The sequence below is a fragment of the Dysidea avara genome, chromosome 11, assembly GCF_963678975.1.
Source record: "Dysidea avara chromosome 11, odDysAvar1.4, whole genome shotgun sequence".
Lineage (NCBI taxonomy): Eukaryota > Metazoa > Porifera > Demospongiae > Dictyoceratida > Dysideidae > Dysidea > Dysidea avara.
Genome location: NC_089282.1, coordinates 6,548,848 through 6,573,512, shown reverse-complemented (window position 1 = coordinate 6,573,512; position 24,665 = coordinate 6,548,848). Strand labels below are relative to the sequence as shown.

At 37.0% G+C, this 24,665-nt stretch overlaps 3 protein-coding genes across 6 annotated transcripts; 2 read left to right on the top strand and 1 right to left on the bottom strand.

The window, feature by feature from the left end:
* Positions 1–3,609, top strand: LOC136237810 (cell adhesion molecule Dscam1-like). Its single transcript, XM_066028017.1, has 7 exons — positions 1–153; positions 899–1,195; positions 1,258–1,608; positions 1,761–1,873; positions 2,230–2,395; positions 2,789–2,918; positions 2,974–3,609. The coding sequence occupies exons 1-7, from the start codon at positions 75–77 to the stop codon at positions 3,512–3,514; spliced, it is 1,677 nt and encodes a 558-aa protein (XP_065884089.1). The 5' UTR covers positions 1–74; the 3' UTR covers positions 3,515–3,609.
* On the bottom strand, positions 3,547–6,916 carry LOC136237811 (meiosis-specific nuclear structural protein 1-like). Its single transcript, XM_066028018.1, has 15 exons — positions 6,797–6,916; positions 6,559–6,680; positions 5,685–5,844; positions 5,429–5,496; positions 5,278–5,380; positions 5,047–5,184; positions 4,904–4,995; positions 4,769–4,844; positions 4,580–4,720; positions 4,456–4,505; positions 4,345–4,402; positions 4,168–4,290; positions 3,982–4,116; positions 3,806–3,931; positions 3,547–3,748 (listed from the first exon to the last, which is right to left on the bottom strand). The coding sequence occupies exons 1-15, from the start codon at positions 6,797–6,799 to the stop codon at positions 3,644–3,646; spliced, it is 1,500 nt and encodes a 499-aa protein (XP_065884090.1). The 5' UTR covers positions 6,800–6,916; the 3' UTR covers positions 3,547–3,643.
* LOC136237813 (uncharacterized) lies at positions 6,904–24,096 on the top strand. Of its 4 annotated transcripts, none has more exons than XR_010692609.1 (13): positions 6,904–7,084; positions 7,269–7,400; positions 15,389–15,451; positions 16,499–16,628; positions 17,742–17,814; positions 17,965–18,115; positions 18,560–18,595; positions 20,110–20,154; positions 20,354–20,538; positions 20,596–20,665; positions 21,213–21,473; positions 22,977–23,017; positions 23,487–23,556. XR_010692609.1 is itself a non-coding variant. In XM_066028019.1 (13 exons), the coding sequence occupies exons 1-13, from the start codon at positions 6,980–6,982 to the stop codon at positions 23,828–23,830; spliced, it is 1,284 nt and encodes a 427-aa protein (XP_065884091.1). In that variant the 5' UTR covers positions 6,906–6,979; the 3' UTR covers positions 23,831–24,096. The 4 variants fall into 4 exon arrangements, 3 of the variants coding, with proteins under 3 accessions (XP_065884091.1, XP_065884092.1, XP_065884093.1); XM_066028019.1 differs by lacking the exon at positions 21,213–21,473 and adding an exon at positions 23,648–24,096 and having other exon boundaries at positions 6,906–7,084; XM_066028020.1 differs by lacking the exons at positions 18,560–18,595; positions 21,213–21,473 and adding an exon at positions 23,648–24,096 and having other exon boundaries at positions 6,906–7,084.
* The last annotated feature ends 569 nt before the right edge of the window (positions 24,097–24,665 follow it).

Below are 24,665 nucleotides of genomic sequence, written 5' to 3'. Positions count from 1 at the left end.
ATGAGAACAGCCAGTTAGTCATTTCAGCACAGAGTTACAGCTTTAGGCATTGGAAGGTTGATCACAGTGGAGAAATGTTGACTCAGATTCTTCTCTGGAGTATTATGGTTCTACAACTAGAAGTTATTCTACCAACAGATGCCATACATGAAGGTCAGACTATACTAAATTTGTTTCTATAAATTATGAACAGCTGTGCAACTCAATTTTTATGCATAATACGTATTATAATACAAAAGCTATAGCTACAAAGATTCTGCTTTTGCTGCAATATTCAGTGTACAGTATATAGAATAGCTATAATTGTTGTTGGCTTAATAGTAGGCTTAATGTGATTCATCACTTCTAGTTTGCACATAAAAAGTAGGACAGCCTGTAGATAAATGTGACTGGATTTGCGAAAAGGGGTTTTCCACACACATCCAATTTACCAACTTTGACAATTCATAACTTCAGTTTGGGAAAAGATTTTGCCTTGAAATTTTCTCAGTAGTGTGCACCATAATTGGTGAATGGATGGTGAAAAGCTCAAGCTTGTGTGTGTTTTGAACACTAAATTCTTCCAAATTCATAGAATTGGGTGTGTGTGGAAGACCCCTTTTCGCAAATCCGGTCACAAATAATACTTGTCATAAAAATAAATTAGCAAATTGACATGTACGCTGACTATCAATCAATGAAAGTGCATTGAAAAGTGATGTGGTCATTCCATTTCCTTTCAAATTTGTTCCACCCACTATATGGAAAGAATAGTACGAGAAACGCCTCTACAATCAATCCAGATGATTCTCATGATAATACCAAGAGTTAATAATAGTAGGGTGTACAGTAACCTACTACTTGAAGAACGAATAAGTATAACTGTTTACAATGCAATCGTGCTCGTTTTGTTTTCCAGATCACTTAGCACTGCGGATAGTCCCATTGTCACCGACATTCGTTCATGTAGAGTGGAACTGTTCCAGCGTGGACAGTCACAAACTAACATGGGCTGCATCACTGGATGATAGGAAGGAACAATGGCAACGAACTGATGATGAAGTGTTTGACTTTTGTCAAGATCCAAACAAAATTGACCAACTTGTATCCACCTCCATCAGCAACTTGGAAGAAGTAGCAATGTACACTTTTTCAATAGTTTCCATGAATGATTCATTTACAAAATCAATGGTGACTATTAACACATGGACATCAGGTATGGCACATGCATTAATCAATAATATGATCTACCGTACATACAACGATACTTTTATTTAGCTCCTTCAGGACCTCCGATATATCTGAGAGGTCACTCCACTAATCCATCAGCAATGGTAGTATCATGGACTGAACCAAGGCTACTAGACCGCAATGGACAAATTACAAACTACATAATAACACTAAGAAATAGAAGTGATGAGCAGAGTGTAGTAATTGCAGCCAACAGATGTGACACTGGCAGCACTGCTAGAGGTATTGATGATACAGGGGATTGCCAGTCTGGTAGACACAGTGTGACCCTCAGTAACCTTGTACCATACATAATTTATGATGTGAGGGTTGCAGCTATAAATGCTAATGGTACAGGACCTATGAGTGACTCTCTATTACCATTGTCAGGAGAAGATAGTGAGTTATGATTTTTGTTGCAGTGTACGTATACGTTGAGGTGGAAAATAAATTCTAAGTTGCTTGTGCTATTTGTGCATTGCTAGCCTTTGTTGCATAATTGTGCACGTGTCACATGTATACGTATACAGCTATACTATAATATTGTACAGAGCCTGGACCACCACAGAACCTGAGGGTGGTGAATTTCGACCAAAAGACAGATGATTTTGTTTTACAATGGGATAAACCAGAAGAGTCAAATGGAGCCATTTTAGGATACAAGGTCAGTGGAGTGTTTATAGTGTTGTTACACAGCAATTTCCTATTTTTCACCACCTGCAATTAAACATTGCCATATAAAAGTGTCATGAATAATAACATATTAATTATACATTAACTATAATAACATTAGTACACAGTGAATTAAAGGTGTCACTATCAAATGCCAGTGGTGAATTGACTTTGTAATGGATTTAAATGAGATCACGAAGTACACCCTGGCTGTAGCTGCCTTTCTTGACAATACCTGACCTTGTTAACAAGAGTAGCAGTATATACAAAGCAGCACTATAGGGATAGCTATCATACTATAATTATTTTACTGTATATAGCCATAAAACTAGTTCTACTTTTTAACAGCTAGAGTATGGATTACAAAATGAGACTGGCGTGCAGATACTTCTGTCACCTGATGCTACAAGTTACCCACTTAACCTGATGGCTAACCAGACATATACTATTAAAATGTATACATCAAATTCTGTCGGGACAGGACCAGCAGAAATGATAACATGGCCATTGCCAGGTGAGTATGTATTGTATCTGTTTGTTGTCTCCTTCTTCATGTTATGCACTTGGCAACAAGAGGAAACAAGAACGGTACACCATGATTAAACTTCTTTATGCATTACACATTACTACCAAACTTTTTTACACGTGATTTACTCTCTCTAGCCATAACTTTTAATGGGTACAATAAGAGCACCCACATACGTATAAAATGTTTACAATTTATCTGATTTGCAAAAAAACATCATCACATGATTGAAAGACAAAAAGTAATGCTGTTAACGTAGGTGCTAGCTAGTACAAACTGTTTGTGTTATGATGTCACTAAAATACAAGGTTTACAAATTTCTTGAGCCATACATGGTATTATATGTAAGTAAATACACAAGGCAATGTAATATCCCCACAGTGATGTCAACTGCAGATGAGGAAAGTGACAACAATGGAACTGAATTGAAGGTCATTATAGGAGTTGCTGTGGGTGGTGTAGTACTATTGGTGATTGTGATTATTACTATCATCGTGTGTGTAAGAATTGGGTAAGTACCTGGACAAACATAAACATCTTTAAATTTACATATCTCTACTCCACAGGTGCAACAAGTGTAAAAAAACTCCCAAGGAATCTACCCCAAGAAGGGTGAAAACCAGTTTATTTTATCCAGTAACTGCTATAACTAATCGTTTAGGCACTGCCACTGTTGTCAATGAAGGATATGCTGTGACTGGTCCACCAACTCTACCTTATGACTATCCATACATTGAAGTGAATGGTGGCATTTCAGCTAACTCTGTTAGTACATTTCACCCACCTGGCAACCGAACAAGAAGATCAAAAAAGAACAGCAAACGTAATAGTACAAATACACTTGGGTACATTGAAGTTAACCAGAACACCCAGTCAACAACTGCAGGATATGCAACTCTACGTCAATCCAATGGTAGCAGTATAGTAGAGCAGTCCATAGGAGGGACTGACAATCAGTATGTCAAAATGAACGCTGTGACAGAGGAGCCATCACATTCACCAGTTGAGAGACAAGTTGACACCAATAATTTATTATCACCGCCAGCTAGCAGCACAAGTCAAACAAACACAAGCACTAACAGTGGATATATAACAATTCACAATTGAGACACCTTACATATACACGACATGTATATATCTTAGTAGATTTTTAGACTTCTTTTCAGATTTTTGTACACTCATAACTAATACAGAATAATTCACCACAAGTAAAGTGTTAATGTAACACTTAGGGCACTACTGCCACCCCTCATCTGAGAATATGTCCACATGCCGCTTTTTATAAGTCTCACGGAAATCATCTGGCAAATTTTCCAAGTCTCTGTCATCCTTAAACACTCCCTAAACGTCAATTAATATTCTGTCAAAAGTGTGCTTGTATGCATGGTACGTACACACCTTTGGAAGATATCCCAGGAGCTTAGACGCATGTTCCTTGAGTAATTTCTGTCGTTCTTGTTCGATGATAGAGCGACGAAGAGCTTCCATTCTTTCTTCTTCTTGTTTATCAAGTAACTCAATCTCCTGAAAACATATATAAAAACTGCTCTATAGAAATTGCACATATAACAAACCTTTTGTTTTTGAAACTGTGTTTTCCTTTCTTCAATAAGTCTCTCCACCGCTCTCCTGTGCTCTAATTGTTTCATTCGACGTTTCTGAGCACTAAGTTGTTCTATCCTATCATCTTCAGCATATTTTGCCATCATCTGATTATTAAAAATAATAAAAGACGCAGACGATTTAACTTAAAAATACACCTGTTCCCTAAATCTTGCTTCTTCTTCCTTCTGCTCCACCAACTTCCTGGCCTTCAATGCTAGGTAATCCTGATGAGCCTGTTGTAACTCAAGTCGCTGGCGAAGCTGAGCTTCTATCATCGCCTACACCACAACAAATTCTGTATATATTACTGACCAAGTACACGCAAGTCTTACCCTTTCTTTCTGCCTCTCCCTTTCTTCCTGTTCTTCAAAATGTAAATCATTACGTATTCTTTAAAACAAGTTGCATGTAAAATAATGTAAAGAGTTATGATGCATACATACTTCTCCATTTCATCAGCTTCAGCTTTTTTTCTAGATATTTCATCACTAATCTATATAATTACATAAATCACTCTGATTACCACAAACAGAATTCATATTGTATGAATATGGTAGGGTAACTTACCTTTTGATACACCATTGTTTTGGCTTCTTCGGATTGCTTTGCTTGTGCCATTCTTTCAATCTCTCTGTCTTGCTGTTCGTTAGCATACTGTAAGATACGCTGGTTCTCTTCTTCCATCAACATCCTTTCATGTTCTTTCCACTAAAACAACAAACAATTGATGTACATGACAAGCAAATAATGACTAACCTCTTCACGCTTTTGTTTAAACTCTTCAACGTATCTTTGAGTTGCTTTTCGTTTCTCAAGCATGGCCTCTAACTCTCTACATGATGTTAGTAAAATAACTGTGTCCCAGTTCTCAATATGTATGTTTTCATATACCTTTGATCCTCTTCATAAATCTTTCTCACTATTTCGTCAATCATCAATTTCTCCTTCAAGAATTCTTCATAAGCTTCTTGCCTCCTTTGCTCCTATACAATAAGCAAACATAGACTAAAACATCCATACATTATTCTGCATACTTGTTCTTCAAGTTGCTTCTCCAGTTCATCTTGATATTGGATGCTCATCTTGTACTTTTCCTCTTCGTCCAATTCTTGTTGTCTCATAGCTTGATTGTAGTCTTCTCTCATCATCTTAGCAATTTCTGCTTCCCGTTGCTAGAATACAATTTAGAAAGTATTTCAACACAGTGGGGTAAAAGATTTGCACACACATAATTAGGTACAGTGATAATGCATAAGGTAGTTTACCTGATCCAACATCTGGCTGGCTTGTTTCTCAGCCAACTGGGCAGCCCTTTCTCGGTTGACGTACCCAGCTCTTAGTTTAGCTTCCAGTTCTTTCAATTCATCACTACAAGATGCACATAGTAAAGTTGGACTATTTCAGATCTGCTAATACCTTGTCTCTCTGATTTTTTGTCGGTATTTGAGGTCCCTCATTTCTTTTAGCTTCAGCCTTTCTAATTCCTATTTGGATTATACATGCAGAATTTGAAAAACAGGAATGTGCCACAGCATAAATGCATGTACACATATGAACACATGCCCATGTGCACACCTGCACATGCAACACAAACATCATATATATGTTACATACGTATACACAGACACCAGAACACATAGCCAGCACCATACAGAAAGTACGTGATCTGTACCATTGCAAGCTTCTCTTCTTGTTCCAGTTGTTTCTGTCGTAGTATCTTTTCCTGCTCAGCTCTTGCCAGTCTCTCATCAAATTCTCTTTCTCTGACTTCTTGATGGATTCTTCTGACATAACGTTTGTTTTCCACTCTCTCATCACTCATCATGCTAGCCCTGTAAACAATTGATAGACTTATTAATGTTATCAAAATTTACTGCAAAATTGTGTCCATGAAACAAGAACTTCATTATTAAAACAGAAGCAGCCTCTCAGTTAGAACAATGCACTAATCATTAACATACTCCAGGAATTGGGGAAATACAAAAGCAAGGACAAATTCACCACACCTGGAAATAGTTTCACATTGCAAATTGCAAACCTCCTTTTATTTACAGCATTGCTAACAATGGCACTTGTACTTGCAGAGAGGTGCAAATGCTTCTATATACCCTAAGACCATGTGCACGCTAAGGCGTGGCACTTTATTACATCACCAAAATAATGTATCCGCCATTTTTTGAGGGCCAAAAACGTATGCATTCTATGCCTACGAAATTTTTTTAATGCTAATACGAAGGAATCGTGCTAAAAGATTGAGTTACTGGGTAAAAGTATATAACATATTTGCTGCATAGTGAGTTATTCCGCCTAGGGAAGGTTTTTGCAATAGAACGCTTGATACCTTTGCCCTCATTTTTCTCGTAAACTATCGTGCAGACCACGCCTTGGCACACACAGGGTCCCTATCCTGAGGACAACTTAGGGTGGTAAATCTACAAATCTCCTCACAAATTTCTACTGCTGCTAGCCCTACCTGGGGGTAGGTTTGGTGTAACAGTGATAAGAAATCTAATTTGTGTAATTTACTACGCAAATTACTACCATACCTTAGGAGTCTGTCTTGTGCAATCATCTTGGCTCTGTCCTCAACTTCATATTCCCTCCTCCTGTTATCTGATCTGATTTTTTCCTCTTGAGCTCGTGTGAGGTAGCTACGTCTTAGCATTGCCTACGCGAATACACATTTGGTCAGATATTACAATAGTGAGCATTATATAGAACACATGGTGTATTGCTTTAAAATGTATCGTTTCGTTCATATAAACCTTATTGGGTTCACCTTACCATTTTAAAAGTGCACTTTGTTGACTAATAAACGAGCTATAAAATTAAAACTAAAACTACTAATTCTTAACGTTGTTTCGTGGTTGCTATGGAAAATAGCAAACTAACACACAATCCGTAATCCATCATAACATAACACGAAGAATAACCGGATTAAACATATCGAAGAGTTGTATATGCTGGATGTCGATAGAGGAAGCTTTCGCGTATTATTCACCTTTCGCTACAACCAAGTTGATTATGGAATTACCCGACCAGGACCAAAATCATTCGGATCAAGAAGATGAGGTGCGATTATTAAAATGCAAACATCTTTGCTCGCAACTCACGCCGTATAATGTCTGTAAACATCTTTTGTTCACGCACTGCAATTTCTTGCATGGTTGTGAATGTATACACCTGCATCATGGACGTTCTTTGTCATTGTATAACGTGTTTTTGAGTGGCATTAAATAGAATACCTATTGTTTAGGTCCGAACACTATTCGTCAGTGGTCTCCCAATGGATGTTAGACCTAGAGAAATATACTTACTATTCAGAACATATAGTGGCTATACTGGATCCAGTCTAAAGTTAATGGCAAAACACGGAAAGATACCTCAGGTGCTGTAAATACATACATTACTGTCCAGAATAAATGTATAGTGCCCGAGGTATTAGCATGTTTTATATTGTGTGTTGGAATAGGTCTGTGTTCCTTATCTGACAGTATTGCACTTCCTTCAAAGTTCAAATTTTGATTTGATTGCTTATAATCTACACATTGTACATATCTGTGGTCATATTCTACACTGTACATATTGGACATATTGGACATATTTATATGCACCATGTAAGTGTGCTAATGTATAAGGTTGGGAAATACACCGACCTATGGATCTTATCCGCAATGGCGTCACAATGTAAAAATGGCAGCGACAGTGTGGGGACTTTGTGCAGGGTTGTATTGGGAGAGGTGGCGTTTTGCTATGATAACGTTAATATACAGCAGTAAGGGGTAAGGTGAGGCATACATGCTTACTTACAAGATAAATGCACACAGTTTTATATCCGTATCAAAACTTAGGTCTGGTTTTACCTGGTGGGATTATTTTGCATCGCCACATCACACTAACTAGCCTCTTACCTTCATTATCCAATGTTCCCATGTTGTGAAAGCCGCACACAAGTTAGTTACTACTATTAAAAACGTGACAAAGTCCCCACACTAACGCGGCCATTTTGTCAATTATGACATCAATGCAGATAAGGTCCATTGTTATTGTGATAAAATCATGATATGTAAACAGCATCGAGGATAAGCCTTTTCCATAATGATGTCATACTAATTTCTATTTGATTATATTTTTGAGTACTGTTTCCAATGATGCCAATGTTTTTTTATTTATTGCAAGATTATATCAAGGTGCAGCGATCAGGTATGGTTAGTGACACCTCACTTAGTAACCACCTCTTTAATAGTGGTAATGTCAAGTAAATCTCAACAGGCAACCTAATTAACCAGACCACCTCAATTTTATAATACAAATGAAATATTCATTGTAGTAGCCTTTTACCGCAGCTGCAGCCATGTATGAGTACATATCAGGATTCATGAACTCATTTCTGACATGTGTGGGTGTGTGGGGGCGAGTGTGCATGTATATGATCATTATGTAAGTGTTTGCCTGCACCCAACAATTTTCTGAACAGTTTTCCTTTGACAGCCAAATAAGGATGTGCACAATATACTGATATATTGATATAAAATTTATTATCATGATACCAATATTAAAATATATTCACATCGTGATAGCTGTACGTGGCAGATTGCATGCACGATTTCAATGCAAAAATGGCTGGCACAAAGTTTGTCAACAGTAGTGTGACTACCTAGATGTCTCAAGGTATACCCACCCATGTAGCTAAGTGCACATGTCTTTCAGATGTGTTACTTGTAAATATGTGTCATCAGCTTATACACACTAAGTGTGCAGGTTCAGTTTCATGAAATAAACACGTTACCTATCTGAAACAATATCGTGATATATATTGTATCATGTAGTGCATAAACAAATGTTCTGAAATTCGAATTTTCGTTCATTTGGGAGCATTCGAATACAAATTCATAGCATTCTGATCCTGTGGGCGGTGCCAATGTATATAATTAGGTAATTAGGTCATGTGCAGCTGAAAATGGTACAGGACACGAGTGTCAACTTGTTAACATGTACTTCGCTATTGTTTACACTTAGTTAACAGCCTGTTCTCTACAGTCAGGTGCATATGAAGCCAAAAATGCTACACCTGTTTGATTGCACCAGGTGCATGTTGATTACAGTGATAAAACTACTAACTTTGGTGCTGTTTGCACTCACTTTACTGTCTATATCAAAGAGTATTACAAGTAAGTGCATAGAATCCTCACAACAATAGGTCTTATTCCTTAGATTCAATATATTAAAATTTTTGATTGTGGGTTTTAAATATTAGAAACATTCGAATAATCCACAGTTTTTCATTCAAACATTCGAATGCTCAATTCTAGCATTCGTTTATGCACTAGTATCATGATGTCTTCTAAGTGATAGGTGGTAGTTGGTTTTTCTTGGTGATTTACACCCCTACAGCCAAAGTCCACTTCCGTTATCATCTGCCGATTTCTCTACACCCACTACTTTGATCGGCCATATCTCAATAGTGCTTCATCCTAAGCCGTTAGACTCGACACATGGTGGCAATTTGATCGGTATGCAAAAGATCACATGACTACCTCATGAATACGCGATAAAGAGAAAACAAAGAGGAAATTTAGTAGAGACACCATTGGTTGTTTATTATTGTCACAGTTATGCCAAATAATAATCAATCTTTGTTTCACAGAAGACTAGTGGTTTCCTTATAACACAAAGTTATGCGTCCCTCCATACTTGAAAATTAATTTGATCCTCAAAGGTTAATTAATTAATTAATTAAAGCAAGTAATGAAAGACCACTAAATACCAGGAGACTAGTGTTATATACAGAATATGATAAAACGATCGATTGGTGGCAATGAAAATATCGTCATGATATCCCAAACACGATTCACATTAAAATGGCAGATAGCGTAGCTTCATGACATTACACTGTAAACACGACCTACTTGATTGGCATTTTATGGCTGTACTGCATTAAACCTGTTCTTCAGAAGTAACTTTGTGATTCTGTTGCAAAATAATTCTAGATTCGATATACCACAATATTTGTTATACTAGTACATTTAAATGCAGTACAGATAAGCATCACTCTAAAGTTGTCCTTTCATGCTAAATATAAAAAATGTGCATTCTAAACCATGTCACTATCTTAGCTACAAGCTCTGCAGATGTTTTACAACACAAAATACTACACAGTTGGCCTTTAGACACCAAGTCTTGGACCATGGCTATAATAGTAGACTGCATATAGAGGTATGAACTAAATGCTATTTTAAAAAGTTCCCAATTAATTTTAAAAAAGGTTCTGACTATAGCAGAGTACTTAGACTATTGTCAGATGTGCTGTAGATATTACAGGTGAACACTTATCATGTTTTACTACACACTATAATATATTCGTGGCATAACCATCTATAGACGGGTTGCCTTTTTAAGGCGTGGTCGTTTTACTGTAAATTTTCCACATACTTTCCGAGTTCGCTGAGTCAAAAATGTATTACGGCTAATGGAGAAAATGAACGTTTCGGTTAACTTTAGCAAGCAAGAGTTAGCCAGCCTTCAGAACAGAAAGTATGTCATAGAGAAAGGTTCGAGCTATAACATATCCAGCGTGTAAGGTGAAAGCTGAACGAGAAGATAATTTTCTCTCAATCTCAGGTTTTTGTAAAGCGATAAAACTCGTTGAAAACATTTGTAAGACATTGCTACTACTTAGAATGATAGACTGGATGATTTTAACTCACCTTGTACCATTGAAGAATCAAAAACGTTTGTCAAACTATTTTTTAAAATGAATTTTTTGTTGACTTCTTGACCAACATTGTAAACATGTGTAAAACGGAAAGTCGCATTTTTTTGCGTTACACAAGGGACACGCCCTAAATAGGCAACCCGTCTATAGTAACCCATACACAAATCCAGTTAGCAAATAAGTGGTTCTTAATATAATAAACTATTGCTCTAACACAATAATATTGTATTGTGAATATCCTTCCTTGTACAACATGGGAAATATGAGACCTGTCAAAGCCGGTGTGGTATTATTACACAGTATAAATATATACCACAGTATGGATTGTAGTTGTAATAAAAACTTCCTTTTGGAAAGTGTGATAAATGGTTATGAAAAATGCTAAGATGAATTTAACCCTTTGCCCCTGAATGCCACTATAGTGGCTTTGGTTCTTAAAAATGCAACTTATTTACATAAAATATGCATTTTTACATACAAACCTTGGGCTCCTGTTAATTCGTGTAGGGACCACCTATTCCTCTGTGGTTTGCATTAAACTACTCACGAAAGACAGAGCTACAATATCATTACTAAACTTCTTTTTTTTCGTCTCTCCTGTGTGACAGGTAACGTAATTATCATCTTAGAAACGGCTGAAAATTCTTTCAAATGCAGATTCGCCTTGTATCACGCTTGGCACACTACAATGTTCAGATAGGATAATATGCGTTAACCGCAGAGTAGCGTGGTCCAAACCGTATATTCATAGGATATTTCGTTTACGAGATATATGCGTTTGGACGCATGCATGTAATGAGAGCCACCATAGTCGCGTTCATGTTTAACGGAACACTTTTTTATTAACCTTGGGGCCAAAGGGCTAATGCAATTAATTCACAGTTAAATGTTATGAATCAGCTGCCATCTAACTCTAGACAGTCAGAAAATATTTTTAAACTCATCCAGAATGGAAACAGTATCATTAAATGAAAAACTTCTCCTATGATTCATACCAATATATCACCCAGTTCTTCAACATGCATCACATCACCTTCTCAGTATATTATTCAATTCATTCATGATGCAAGTGTACACACACACATAGGCACATAGGCACACACACGCACGCACGCACGCACGCACGCACGCACAAAGCCAGCCGTGTGAAACACAACTATAACCAGAACTGGGATGCCTGTGTACCACTCAGGCACCCAAGTCTGTCAGGCAAATATTCCTGGGACAGGACTAGTGATCCACCGTAGGGCTGTCCAGGTCTCACGGAGAGAGGTTGCAAAACCGAAAGTTCAATGACAACCCCAACACCACTAAGCGAGACAAGGATAGCTGAGCATTTGGCTCCCCACTTGACACCAGGCCACCAAGTCCCCATTATACAGCTGGGTAGACTGGGGCAATGTGAGTAAAGTTTCTTGCTCAAGGAAACAACAGCAACTGGGCATCATGGAGCATCAAACCTGGAACCCTTCAAATACCAGGTTGGTGCTCTAACCACTTGGCTATGCTGCCTCATACACACACCACACACAAGTAAGGTTAGGCAATATTGGGCTTGGGGGGTATTTATCATGACAATCATGTGCACATTAGGCAAGCCACGAAATGTACATATGAACAAGTAATAACGATAACTTGTAATAGTAGATCCATCTCATAAACACCTCCAAAGTTATCACTAATACAAATATTGAAAACCATTCGCTGATTTGTAAGATAGCTTCAATATTTCATTTTGTAAGCAATATATGTGGCCGAATCTGCGAAACCCGACACAATCATGCATTTTTCAAATTCCTGTTTATTAAATATTTATAATCTACTTAGCCAAGTGTACCCTGTAGCAAAGTTTCAGCCTCATATGCCAATAACTTTAGGAGTTACAGCCCTACAAAGTAGCAGCAACAGAAAAATTGATTTGTACAGCAAATATAGGGAAAATAAATTACAGGCACCTACAAAAAACGGTTGTAACTTACCAACGAATTGAGGTACGGAGCTACAATTTTCACCTTTGTGTTCGCCATGAACAGGGGAATCAATTACTGGGTAAGTTTTTCCTTATTCACCTTTTTTCACCGCATACAAAGGCGGAATTTGTGAAGAAAAATCGATCGTGTATGATCGCTTTGACGTGACGTAAACAAACGCTCATAACTTCCGTATCCTTGGGTCTACTGCAACGAAACAAAGATTTTCCAATTCCTCTTGAGTAGGCGAATAAGATGATACCCAAGGTTTATTGTTAGTCCCTTCCTTCACTTAGAAAGGGGCGTTCAAAAAATTTACGGAACAATACAAAAGTATTTCACCCAATGTATTCAATGCTTTATACTGTAAATTTAAGCTTGCGCGATTGTGTCGGGTTTTTGCAGATCCGGTCACATATGATGACAAATCATGAAACTCAATATATCACACTATCACGGTGTGTAAACAATAAGCCTTTCCATGATGTCACAATTAAAAATGGAGATCTCTATTTGTGGTACTCTAATATTTTCAAGTGTTGGATCCTGTGGACGATAAATGAAGATTGATTGTTAGTATAATCCAGAAAGGAACTATCACGGTAAAACGGGCAGGTATGAGTATAATGCTATGAATGGAATTTGTTTATGCTACTTACAAAATTCTCAGCTGGTTTTCTACTACTCTACTAATGACCTAGTGCATATAAGTAGCCTAGGGCAGTCGGTAGAGGTTTGTCATGTTCCTTCAAAATTTTCAACTCACGCCATTACAAATTCAACGATGTTATCTTTGTAACACAGAAATTATTTTGCACTGTAGCAGTGCTTAGCAGTGCCGATAAGTATCATACAGTATAGTAGTACTGTATATTAGGGATCATGAAAGACTTGGCTTTTCCAGCCAAAAACTATTACCCTAAAGCCAGCCTCAATTTCCTTCATGACAGTTTAGAGCAACATTGGTTAGGCACAGCCAAGCCCAAAAATGTCTTCAGACCAACCCCAAACCCTTCCAAAAAGTTTTTATGGAATTTTATAAATTTTCTATTTAACAGAATTTTATGCTGATTGACTAACTAACTAACTGATGCCTCCAGCCAAACATAACTCAACAATGGGTAAGGCTATAGGTTTGATTTCTTCACTGTTCGACGTTGCTTTGTCCCCAGATGTGCTTTTTTGTCAACCGCAGTACATACAATACAATTGTCCTCCTTTGTGTTCCAGTTCTTTTCGCTGACAATGCAAGGTGTTGATTTGCATAGGCAAAAGTGAAACGTAATGGCCAGCACATCAATTTCGAGTAATTGGGGCTCGTGAATTGTCCATATTTTTCATGGTGACTGGATTGATTGCAGCGACGCTTCTCGTACTGTTCTTTGTTTGTAGCGCTGTGTAACAGATGGAGCATAGCTGAAAACAAGCGTAATGGCCACCTCCTTTTCCATTCTGTAATTGATTGTTGGGACACGCGTTTTTATTTTTATGACATTCCTGGTGCCATTCTTTATTTTGATGCGGTATGCACTGCTTCAGTAGTAACAGTTATGTTATAAAAACAAGTAGAAGGAAAAATTAGGAAGATTAGGGATCAAAGAAAACAAGTTGATGTTGTGCTACTTCTAAAAGCCAGGCGCCATGCAGCTAGCTAGCTTAACCAACAATGCATTACTATTTTAACCAATAGGTTTTTGGTTGTGCAATAATACATAGTATTTTGTAATTCATGTAATTTTCGTAATTCTTCATTTATGTTGCTATGCACTGCTAAGGAAACTCTTGTTAAACAAACAACGCATTACGTACTGGAGTATCTTCTAAACTGTTTTATAAGTTGACTATCATGTTTTTCCCACAAATTCTCAAAACTGCTCTTCATTTTTGTTCGTGTACATTGGGGATACACCCCCCCCCCCTTTCCAACTCGAAGGGATAGTAGTCTATGAGGCCTGTACAGTTGTTTTTCAGTTGTTAAACACCTGTATAACCCGAAGGGAAGGTAATTCACAAAGTCTGAGGAGAATTGCCACATCCGTATTTCAGACCACCGAAAAGAAACCACCTCAGAGCAAAGTTTACCTGTGCAGAAGTTTAATGCAGACTTCATTTCGTGTTTACTTCTTATAAAAGCTGCTTTTACCTTTTAACGATTTTGCTCACGTGGGTACGTACAGACAAACATTGGTAATGTAGATAGGTACACACGCACGCACGCACGCACACACACACACACACACACAAATTTCAGTAAACCAAGCGTGCGTCCACAGCTGGCCTCTGGCTGGCCTTTGGTTGGCTGTGGGTGCACGCCAAGTTTAAAAAGTAATGAATAGCTAAACAAGGAAGGCTGTCTACACCTGCAGATATACTAGTGGACATTTAATCCGTAATTCAGTCATGGTTATAGACTGAAGTTTAGGGATTTAATGTCTTCTAGTATATCTGCAGGTATAGGCAACCTTTCTTGTTTCACAACTTTTTAGCTATTCCCTTCATTATTTTTTTCCTTTGATCCCTAATCCAGCTTAAAATTCCTTCTACTTGTACAGTATTCATCTGTGTAAGTGTAAATACATTTGATTATGACATGCAACTTGTTTTTATCATACACTATAAATTACACTGTAGTTGCTTAGCAGGTCTTTGTTGTTGTTTCATCAACTTCATGTGTTGTATTGTTTTCTGCAGCCTGTAGCATTTGTATCATTTCAAACTCGATTACAAGCACTGAAAGCGAAAAATGATCTACAGGTAAGTCATATCTCTTATATGTTGGGTTGCTGTTTGTACAAATTTTGTGGACCAATTTTATGCAGGATGACAGCATGTATTTTGCAGTACACTGAAGCCTTAATGTCTATGTGTACAGTGTGAATAATACTGTAACATTGCTGTATTATTGAGAAATTGACTAAAAATTTATACATGCTGTAGGCTACTGTTTTCCATGTGTAGATAAACACCTACTGAATTGAAAGTCATTTTACTCAATGAGTATTTTAAATTTGGTCCAATGGCGTAGCATATATCCTTCTGTATGCATGGACTACCTTTTTAAATAAGCTTGCATGGTTTAACATTGTCCATTTAAAAGATGTTTGTTCCATTGTGTACATCCGGTTTTACTGAATGGTAACTGCTGTATATATTGTATGTAGGTATGCACGGGTTGATGTTATAAGCCACTATTGTGTGTATTGGTTGTTGATTTGGCAAACTGGTTGTTCATAGCTAACATTAGTTGCAGAATGCAGCATGGAGAATATTAGTTAGATAATATTTTTGGTGCATGAAGTAGAATTTCACCAAATCATTATTCAAACCCTATTATGCATGCAGTGTAAGAGATCGGCTGAGTGTGGTTTCAAGTCATGTGAGTGTGTCAATGTGGTTTCTGTATACGTGTGTATGATGTGACTTAGACCAAACAATGAGCACATTGCTTCTTGTACACTGCCATATAGTATGTGATGTAAATTTAAAGATGGTAGCCATGGGATACAGTGTTGTAGCTGTTACTTACTTGACATTCAAGAGAAAAGCAAGCGTTTTAGTTTTCTTATTATTTATTTTGTTTGTTAATAAATTGAAGCTCAAAAAATACCACACCTTGATAATGAAGGTGTACATTTTTCTTGAAGCAATTTTGTAGAATTTTGCAGTAGTATTTTACTAGTGCAAAAAAGTGTATTTAAAATATTAAAAATCTCAGTGCTAAGTCATGTTATTTCTTATGTTGTTTAGAACATCATCTTGACTATAATGAAATTGAGTAATTACGATGTCATATTATTTTAGGGTGTTCGGTTTGATCCGGAAAGCAATATCACATTAAGACTAGAATTTGCTCATGCTAATAGTCGGACGTCACCTCGTTATATTAATGGAGTTCCCATGGGTACAACATTGACTCCTAACAGAAATACATGTAAGAGAATATACGTATACTGTAATCTGTATGTCTGTACAACATGGAATCTGTCTTTTGGCCACCTGTATCATGGTAATCTTTTTTAGTAACCCAACTTTAAGTTTAGAAATTTACTGATTCAGAAATGGTCGATTAGACAGACTCTATTATAGTGCATTCTTAATGGCATTACTCATATGACGTGTTTGACCATTTATTGAAGAAATACGGTGATGGTGGAGTATTTTCTGACATCACAACTCCTCACTTAATTTAGTGTTGTCTGTTACTACATATGTAACTACTGCATGTTAAATACTATGGAACTGACTTGCAAGATCTTGACACAGTGAAACTATGCCTATCAAACTGATTGGGATTATTTGTGTTGAGATAAAGAAAGGTTGCTGCATTGGGACTACATATATTGGCCATTCACCCTACTGTCTGACCTGGGTACAGCATGGCACAAATTGGTATAAATTGTAGTATAAATTTGGGCCAAATGACGTTATCAAAGAAAATGTACATATTGCAGGTGGTGTAGCTCCCATCTTATCCCGAGATGTTGGGTGTGTGCTCAGTACTGTTCTAACACACCAACTATGCTAGTTAGGCATTTGAAATTTTTCCCATTGCCTAGTTTTTACCAGCTGTATGGATTAATTATCAACGATCTATCATTAGAATATGGTACAAATGATGAATCATATTTCTGATCCACTTTGAAAAGTCAACCCATAAAGCTGTGCAGATACATTCGCGTACTGTACCACTATGTTATAAACACAAAGATTGCTGTAGTATTCCTTTCAGAAAGCCAGTGTTGCCAGACAACCCGCTGTATAACCCAGCCATTAGTGACAACCCATTATAGCTACTTATAAACTGCATTAGTTGACAGTGATGGTCAAGTCACTGAGATCAGTAGTCGCTATATTGTTACCATGAAGAGTGCCCCCCATTATATAAGGATATTGAGGTGGTACCCATGGTAACTTTAATTATCAATAGGTAGTAATGCAATTTCCTTTAATTCTGTTGATCTAGCAGTTTTGGTGGGATTTGCCTATTTATGGTCATGTTGCTGTGTGTGTTATCACGAGGAGCTGTTAATTTTTGTATTGGTAGATGTGATTGGAAATCCTTACTCTACTCAAGCCCACTTGTCACCAGATCCATGGAGTGCTCAACAAACATCAATGTAAGTGTGCATGCGTGGTGTGTGTGTGTGTGTGTGTGTGTGTGTGTGTGTGTGTGTGTGTGTGTGTGTGTGTGTGTGTGTGTGTTGTGCTTGGGCCATAAGTATCTACACATACACAAGGTTATATGTATATTGTCATTGGTCATGTAGGCAGCTGGCATACGGTAATGCACGGAATCACATGATGACATCACATGGTCACATGATGACATCACATGGTCACATGATGGGGCAGACCACACCCTCACCAATGTCAGCTGTTCAGGTGATGAACGATGGAGATCACATGTCAACTACTGCAGTGAGTGTCCGTCCGTTTGTCTATGTATTTGTAGTATTTGTGTGTGTGTTTTGTTTTGTGTTGTGTGATGTGATGTAGTGTGTGCATGCGTGCGTATGTTTTGTTTGATGTGATGTAGTGTGTGTGTGTGTGTGCGTGCGTGCGTGCGTGTGTGGTGTGTGTAATGTATTGTGTTGTGTGTATGTGTACAGTTGTACGTGTAATGTGTACTGTACATGTATACGCGTTTGCACGTTTTTGTTCAAAGCAACAGATAGCTGAGTAAGTTAGCGATTCTGCTACATTAGATTAATAGGATGTGTATGTAGTTTCTAATTAACACCCACCAACCATATGAAAATAAGTGTATATAGCTGTATATTTTTCAAGGCTGATAGCACAAATTTTTAATGTATGGCATTAATTGGGAGGGCTGTTTGTATGTGGGATGTTTTCTTTCTGCAGTTTCCTACCAGTGATACAGTTTATTATCCAAATATGGTGTGTTTATTTTTAGCGGCACGAATTGTAGCTGCTATACAAATTGACGCACTTGAGCAATGTTTAAACTGTTGTGAATGCTGTTGATGTAAAATTACATAGAAAAAATGTATTCCGCTATAAATAGGTATATGTTTCAGTTAGTACCAAATTTAAAGGAAATTATGTAATTATATCTTTAACATATACGTATGGTTATATTTAGCATATACTCTAAGCATCAGCATTTTTCAAGTACTTACAGTGCTATAAATCGTACTGCTGGTGAACAGAAGTTCTCTAGTTGTTATAGTGTGTAACTTAAGACTGTCAAAAATATAATATTTGTGATTGGGCAAACATCCAAACATTTTGAAGGTTCTACGTGAATAGTAATATTTTTGGATCAGTCCCCATGTACATATGCATACATGTGTAATGATACTTGATGTTGTATATGTACTGCATGACAAAGTCTACTAAGCCATAAACACTGTGTATTTGTACTTTACCAATTTGAACTCAGCATGTACGTACATTCAAATTTTCAGCCCATTTTTGCATTTTTTGAAGCCAGACCTGTTGGAATCAAAAATTATAGCAGAGGTTTTTTTCTATTGTGTCTGTAATTTGGAGAGTTGTGTTAAGAAGTGTTTGGTGTATGTGTGTGTGTATGTGTGTGTGTGTATGTGTGTATGAAAGCATGTAATTGGATTTAGAATTCACAAGAGGTCCGTCACTCCGTAAAATATTGTTGATCAAAGTGCTGAAATATGAAATTTGTGGAATGCCAACTGTTTCCAGATATTTCCGCATACAGTGGAACTTCAGTTATCTGAACCCCTGGGGACCACCTCCAGTTCAGCTTCAGATAGCTGAAAAATCCACAACTTTGAACAAATTTATGATTAATGTATTTAACGCATTTGCAATTTATTATTTTAAAATAAATTTGAAATACTCTAATAGAGCACACACCTCTGTAATAGAACAATCAGTTTTGGAGTTAGGATAACTGAGGATCCACTGTAACTAGTCACCAAGTGATGAGCAAAGTCTTTGTGACTTTCTGAGTAAAAAAATCAGAGCTTTACAGTAGAAATTAGGCCACTGAAATGTGTGAAATTTGATGGACAAGCTTCAATTATTGTTGTGAATTTCCAAGTGACTGACCCCTTGGCAGTTATGTAGTTGGAAAAGTGCGTAACTTTATATACTGTAATTACTTGGTTAAATGCTGTACCTTCAACAGTAGCTGCACTTGAGTGGTGCAACAATTGATGTTGAATATAAATTTTTGAGCAACAAGTAGTGGTTGAGTTTGAATAGTTGCCGCATTGATGTTTTGAACTAGCACTGTGGCATTTATCCAAGTAAATACGATATACACTGTGTGTTTGTAATAGTGAAATCCTGGTGTGAAATTTACTGTGCTGTAGTAAATTTTCATTAGGGCATTTGCCACATCATCAGCATTGACAAAAAGGGACATTGCTCTTGTACTGTTAATACTATGTCTGCCGTTCATCCTGTAGTATATGATACCACAACCTCAGTTTTACATCGCAGGAGATGAAATGGTACATTTGGGTTTTAATGTCACAGTAATTGTCATTAGTGATTCTAATTATTTCACTTACTCAATTCTATTTGGATTACTAATTATACTCAGTTAGTTTGGATTAATAATTTTAAAGTCTATTGTGAGGTTATAAACAACATATGTACACGTCAGTGTATTTTATTTTATGATATTTACAATGTATTTTTTTATTATAGGCACATTATATGAACGAAGCTGTTCCCCAGCAAATCAATGTTACTGCTCCTGATGACCTGTCTACAGGTAGCCTTGGCGATATTTCACCAAGCGACTTGGTAGGGAGTCAGCCGTGTTCAACTCTGTTTGTGGCCAATCTCGAGCCTCATCACACTGAAAATGACATTGGTCATTTATTTGAAAAGTTAGTGTTGATAGGTTCTCTAAAATTCAAGCCACAGGTGCTAATTTTCTCCCACAGATATGATGGATTTGGCAAGGCCAAGCAGTATACCAAGGGTGGTCCCCCTGTTTGTTTTGTAGAGTTTAAGGTAAGTGACTACGCTGCAGCAAATATATCACACACTTTGGGATCAGAATTTCGGTCCCTTTTGGTACAATAATGTGTTTTTCCACTTTTATAGGTAAAATTATTCAGACCTGTTGAGGTCAAAACTCTTTGTTATTTTTTCCCCCTTAATTCAGATACCGTATTTACTCAATTTGTGCCGCAAGGATACTATCGTTAATCAGGAAAATTTTGGCATTAAAAAATTTTGTGTATTAAAATTTTGACACAACATCACTGGCATAATCAACGGAAAATTTTTGACAGAATAACTATATGTTAATATTTGTATGATTCGTATAGTTAAAAATAATTCATCATTTAAGTTTTCATCGATACAGTCATTGACGTAAAACAAATTTTTCCTGATTTATGATATTATTTATTTGCCCACAAATAAGGATAAAAAGTGCCGCACTTCAATGGTGTGCTACTACTATTTTAACCCTTAAACCCGTATAGAACTTTTGCACATTTACACATTACAAACATACATGGCAGCTTTAAATGGGGTAACTTGACTTCTACAGCCTGAACTAAACATTGGTCAAAAGTCTGTTCACTGGAGAGGTTTAAATGAACACTGTAACTACAAAGACTCACTTGTTATGAAGCGTTGAAGGATGGCGATGAGCGATTCTGCGAATTGATCTTGCCTCATGTTTAGTTTTGATTGTGGATTTAATCACGTGCATCATATATGGCCTGACGGAGAATTTAATGGAGTCGAGTGGTGTTTGTTTGAAGTTGATTGGAACAACCTTTATCAAGTCATGGATCATTTTATAAAGGTATGTAAAGGGTTTGCGTACTTCTTTGCCAGAACGCTGCTTACACGGCAAGTTTTAGCCTGCGAGTTTAGCATTGGGGTAAAACCCTAGGTACCATTTTAATCCTTATTACATCACGAGCAGAATAGTGTAAATTGCGTAGCAGTAGGAGCTATGCTTTGATAGTTATAGCGCTTTGTCTAAGACATGAGTATTAGATCCAGTTTTCTGGATTATGCAGGTTTAAGGGTTAAACCTGCCGCTACAAGCAAACAATCACAACACGCTGCTGTACTTACTTGTTCTATAAAAAAATCTCCCAAGTACGACTCGGTCATGTATCATGTTACGTGTTCAGTTTACTGACTAATATCTGGAATTTCGATTATGTGACAGCTGTTTAAGTTTACCAGGACAATACCTTACTTAAATCACTACAGAGATGAACACTATAAGTATAAGAGCACTAGTAATGAGTACTTACAAAAGTATGTGTGACCATCTCAGCGAAAACCCGTCTAGTTCGCACAACCTCCAAATTTTTTTATAATTTCTCAGCATTATCTACATTGTCCAAGGAATAGTTCACCAAAGTTTCAGCCTTCTGTGGTGAATAGTTTTGGAATTACAGCGCTAGAAAGTAGGAAGCACAAGGAAATCGATTTGTACAGTGGCTATACTAAAAATAAACTACAGGCGCTTGCATTCGCAGCCATAACTTCCGTTTGGATTAGTCTACAGAGCTGAAATTTGGTTTACAATGTTCATCATGGATTGGCAGATCAACCAAGGTATAGTTTTAGCCCTGCAGTTACTTGCGCATAGGTGTATGAAGGCGGTTTTGTTGAAGAAATGGCAATGATTTTGTTTTCGTCTACTGCATCGTAAGCAAGTGCATATCACACGCAAACTATTGGGGCTACAGAAATGAAACAAAGATTTTCGACTCCCCATGAATAGGCGAATAAGATGGTGTATAGTTTTAATTGATTTGAGTCTTCCTTCTTCGAGTACTGGCCTGATAAAAACTTTCGTATTTTTTCTTGTAGCATGCGTAATTTTATGAATTATTTTTAAATTTCGATTTTCTCAATACGCATGCTTGTGCGAACTAGACGGGTTTTCGCTGAGACGGTCACATATGTAGAGCAGTACTATTCGAGGGTGTTATAAAATTAGTTTCAGAAACATGGATTAAACCCTTTGAATGGTACTGCATTGTGGTACTATTTGAAGGGTGCAACACAAATCGAGTAAATATGCTATTTTGTTTAAAACTGTAGTTGAAAGTATCAAGCAATTTTTTGTACAATAAATTTCCTCTTGGAATCCTTGAAAGTGTTTTCCATTTGTATGTTCACTGTTAATTGTCTAACTGTGCCTTCTGTAATGCTTCCATAGCTAGTATTCTTATGTTGTTGAATGCAACAGCTTACTACTCTAACAGAGCAGTCAGTTTGTAGCCAGCCCATCATAGAACTATATTGTGTAATTTATTCTAATTTATCAAGTGGTATATTTTAGGATGTTGAATCAGCAACTACAGCTATGAATGATATGCAAGGGTAAGTGAATTAATGTACAGTGGAACCTTACTGAGCAGCCACCTCTTTGATAAGACCACCTCATTGTAGTGGCCACTTCTAGTAAAGGTTTAGTAAGGCCACTTTATTGAGTCCTTATTTTTGGTCCCACTAATGAGGTTTCACTGTGTTAATGTTGTGGTATTTGTGTAGGATGGTGTCTATGGTATATGCTAATTCATATATACTTGCTCAAAGCAAAAAAAAAACTGTTTACTTTGTAGGCTGTTTACTATATAGTAATAACCTTAAATATTTTCACATTAACAGCTACTTTGCCCTTGTGGTGTTCCTTTTTGGATCTGTCACAGTTTACTGTGACAATGTGATAATTAGCACAGTGAATTGTGTTAACATTAGCAACGGTATCTTCCTTAAATTATACAGTTTAGCTGCATGATGTGTCAACTCATGCTTTAGAGTGCGTTATATAATTTCCTTTATGTTTTAGCCATGTAATGGACAGTTCAAAACGTGGGAGTGGAATTAGAATTGAATATGCAAAGCAGAAAATGGGAGCTGTAAGTTATCTTGTTGTAAATTGTCTGTGTCTTGTTACAGTTAGAATATTATGTACATAAGTACACATGTTTTTTGTGGATTTGTTTGTAGCCCAGTCGATCAACATGCATATCGTCTGGACCTCCGCAAGTAGTTTCATACTTAAACGGCTCAGCATTTTTACCTGGTGATGCAAGCTGCATGCCTGTCAACGGATTTGTAGACAGCAATGGTGATTCGTCGCCTACAGCAATGAACGGCCATATCAGTGATAACAATTCTCTAGAAATTTAAAAAAATAATTTTAGCCCATTATTTTGTACCAACACTCCCTTCAGTCTGCTGTACTGGATGTCATGTCATTTCAGATATTCATCTTTTTATGTGTCAATTCTATATTGTATTGTTATAATGTTTACCATGAATAATGTTGTATGCGGCATAACTGTATGTAATAATGTACATTATTATGTAATATATAACTTGCTAGTAGTCTGTGTGAAGAGTATATATCTATATGCAGTCTTGTTTGTAACAAAGAAAAAATGAAACATTGAAAATTTTTCAACACAGGGTATTGGGTATACAGTATAACACACGAAACAAGATTTTTTTTAAAAATTAGTGTATTAACATCCACGTTTAAAAGGTACGGTAGGAGTGATGACTGATTAGCTTGCAACGATTGGAAGAATCTTTGCCGCTGATGCCGCTTTTGCCTTCAATCTGTAAAGTAAAATTGATGTAAAACACAGAATGGTTTAATATTGTAGCTAGCTAGATGCTTACATGGCTACAATTATCAGCGTCATGGCTATTGCGACTACTGCAACAGCTGCGACCGATCCGACAACGATTCCAGCTATTTCTCCACCAGATAGATCGTCGTCTGAATCGGTTATCATAATTGTCGGTGTGACCATCACTAATAAAAAACAAGTTAACACTTCGAGCAGCTTTACACAAACTTGTTCGCACCTGCTGTCGTCGTAGGATCGACGACCAGAAACAAAGTGGTTGAGTCTACAATTAAAACAACGTATTATAATAGCTACAACGTTCTGTTAGCTATGCATCACTGTTTAGCTATAGTATGTAGTTTTATGATACATGATTGTACATGTAATTA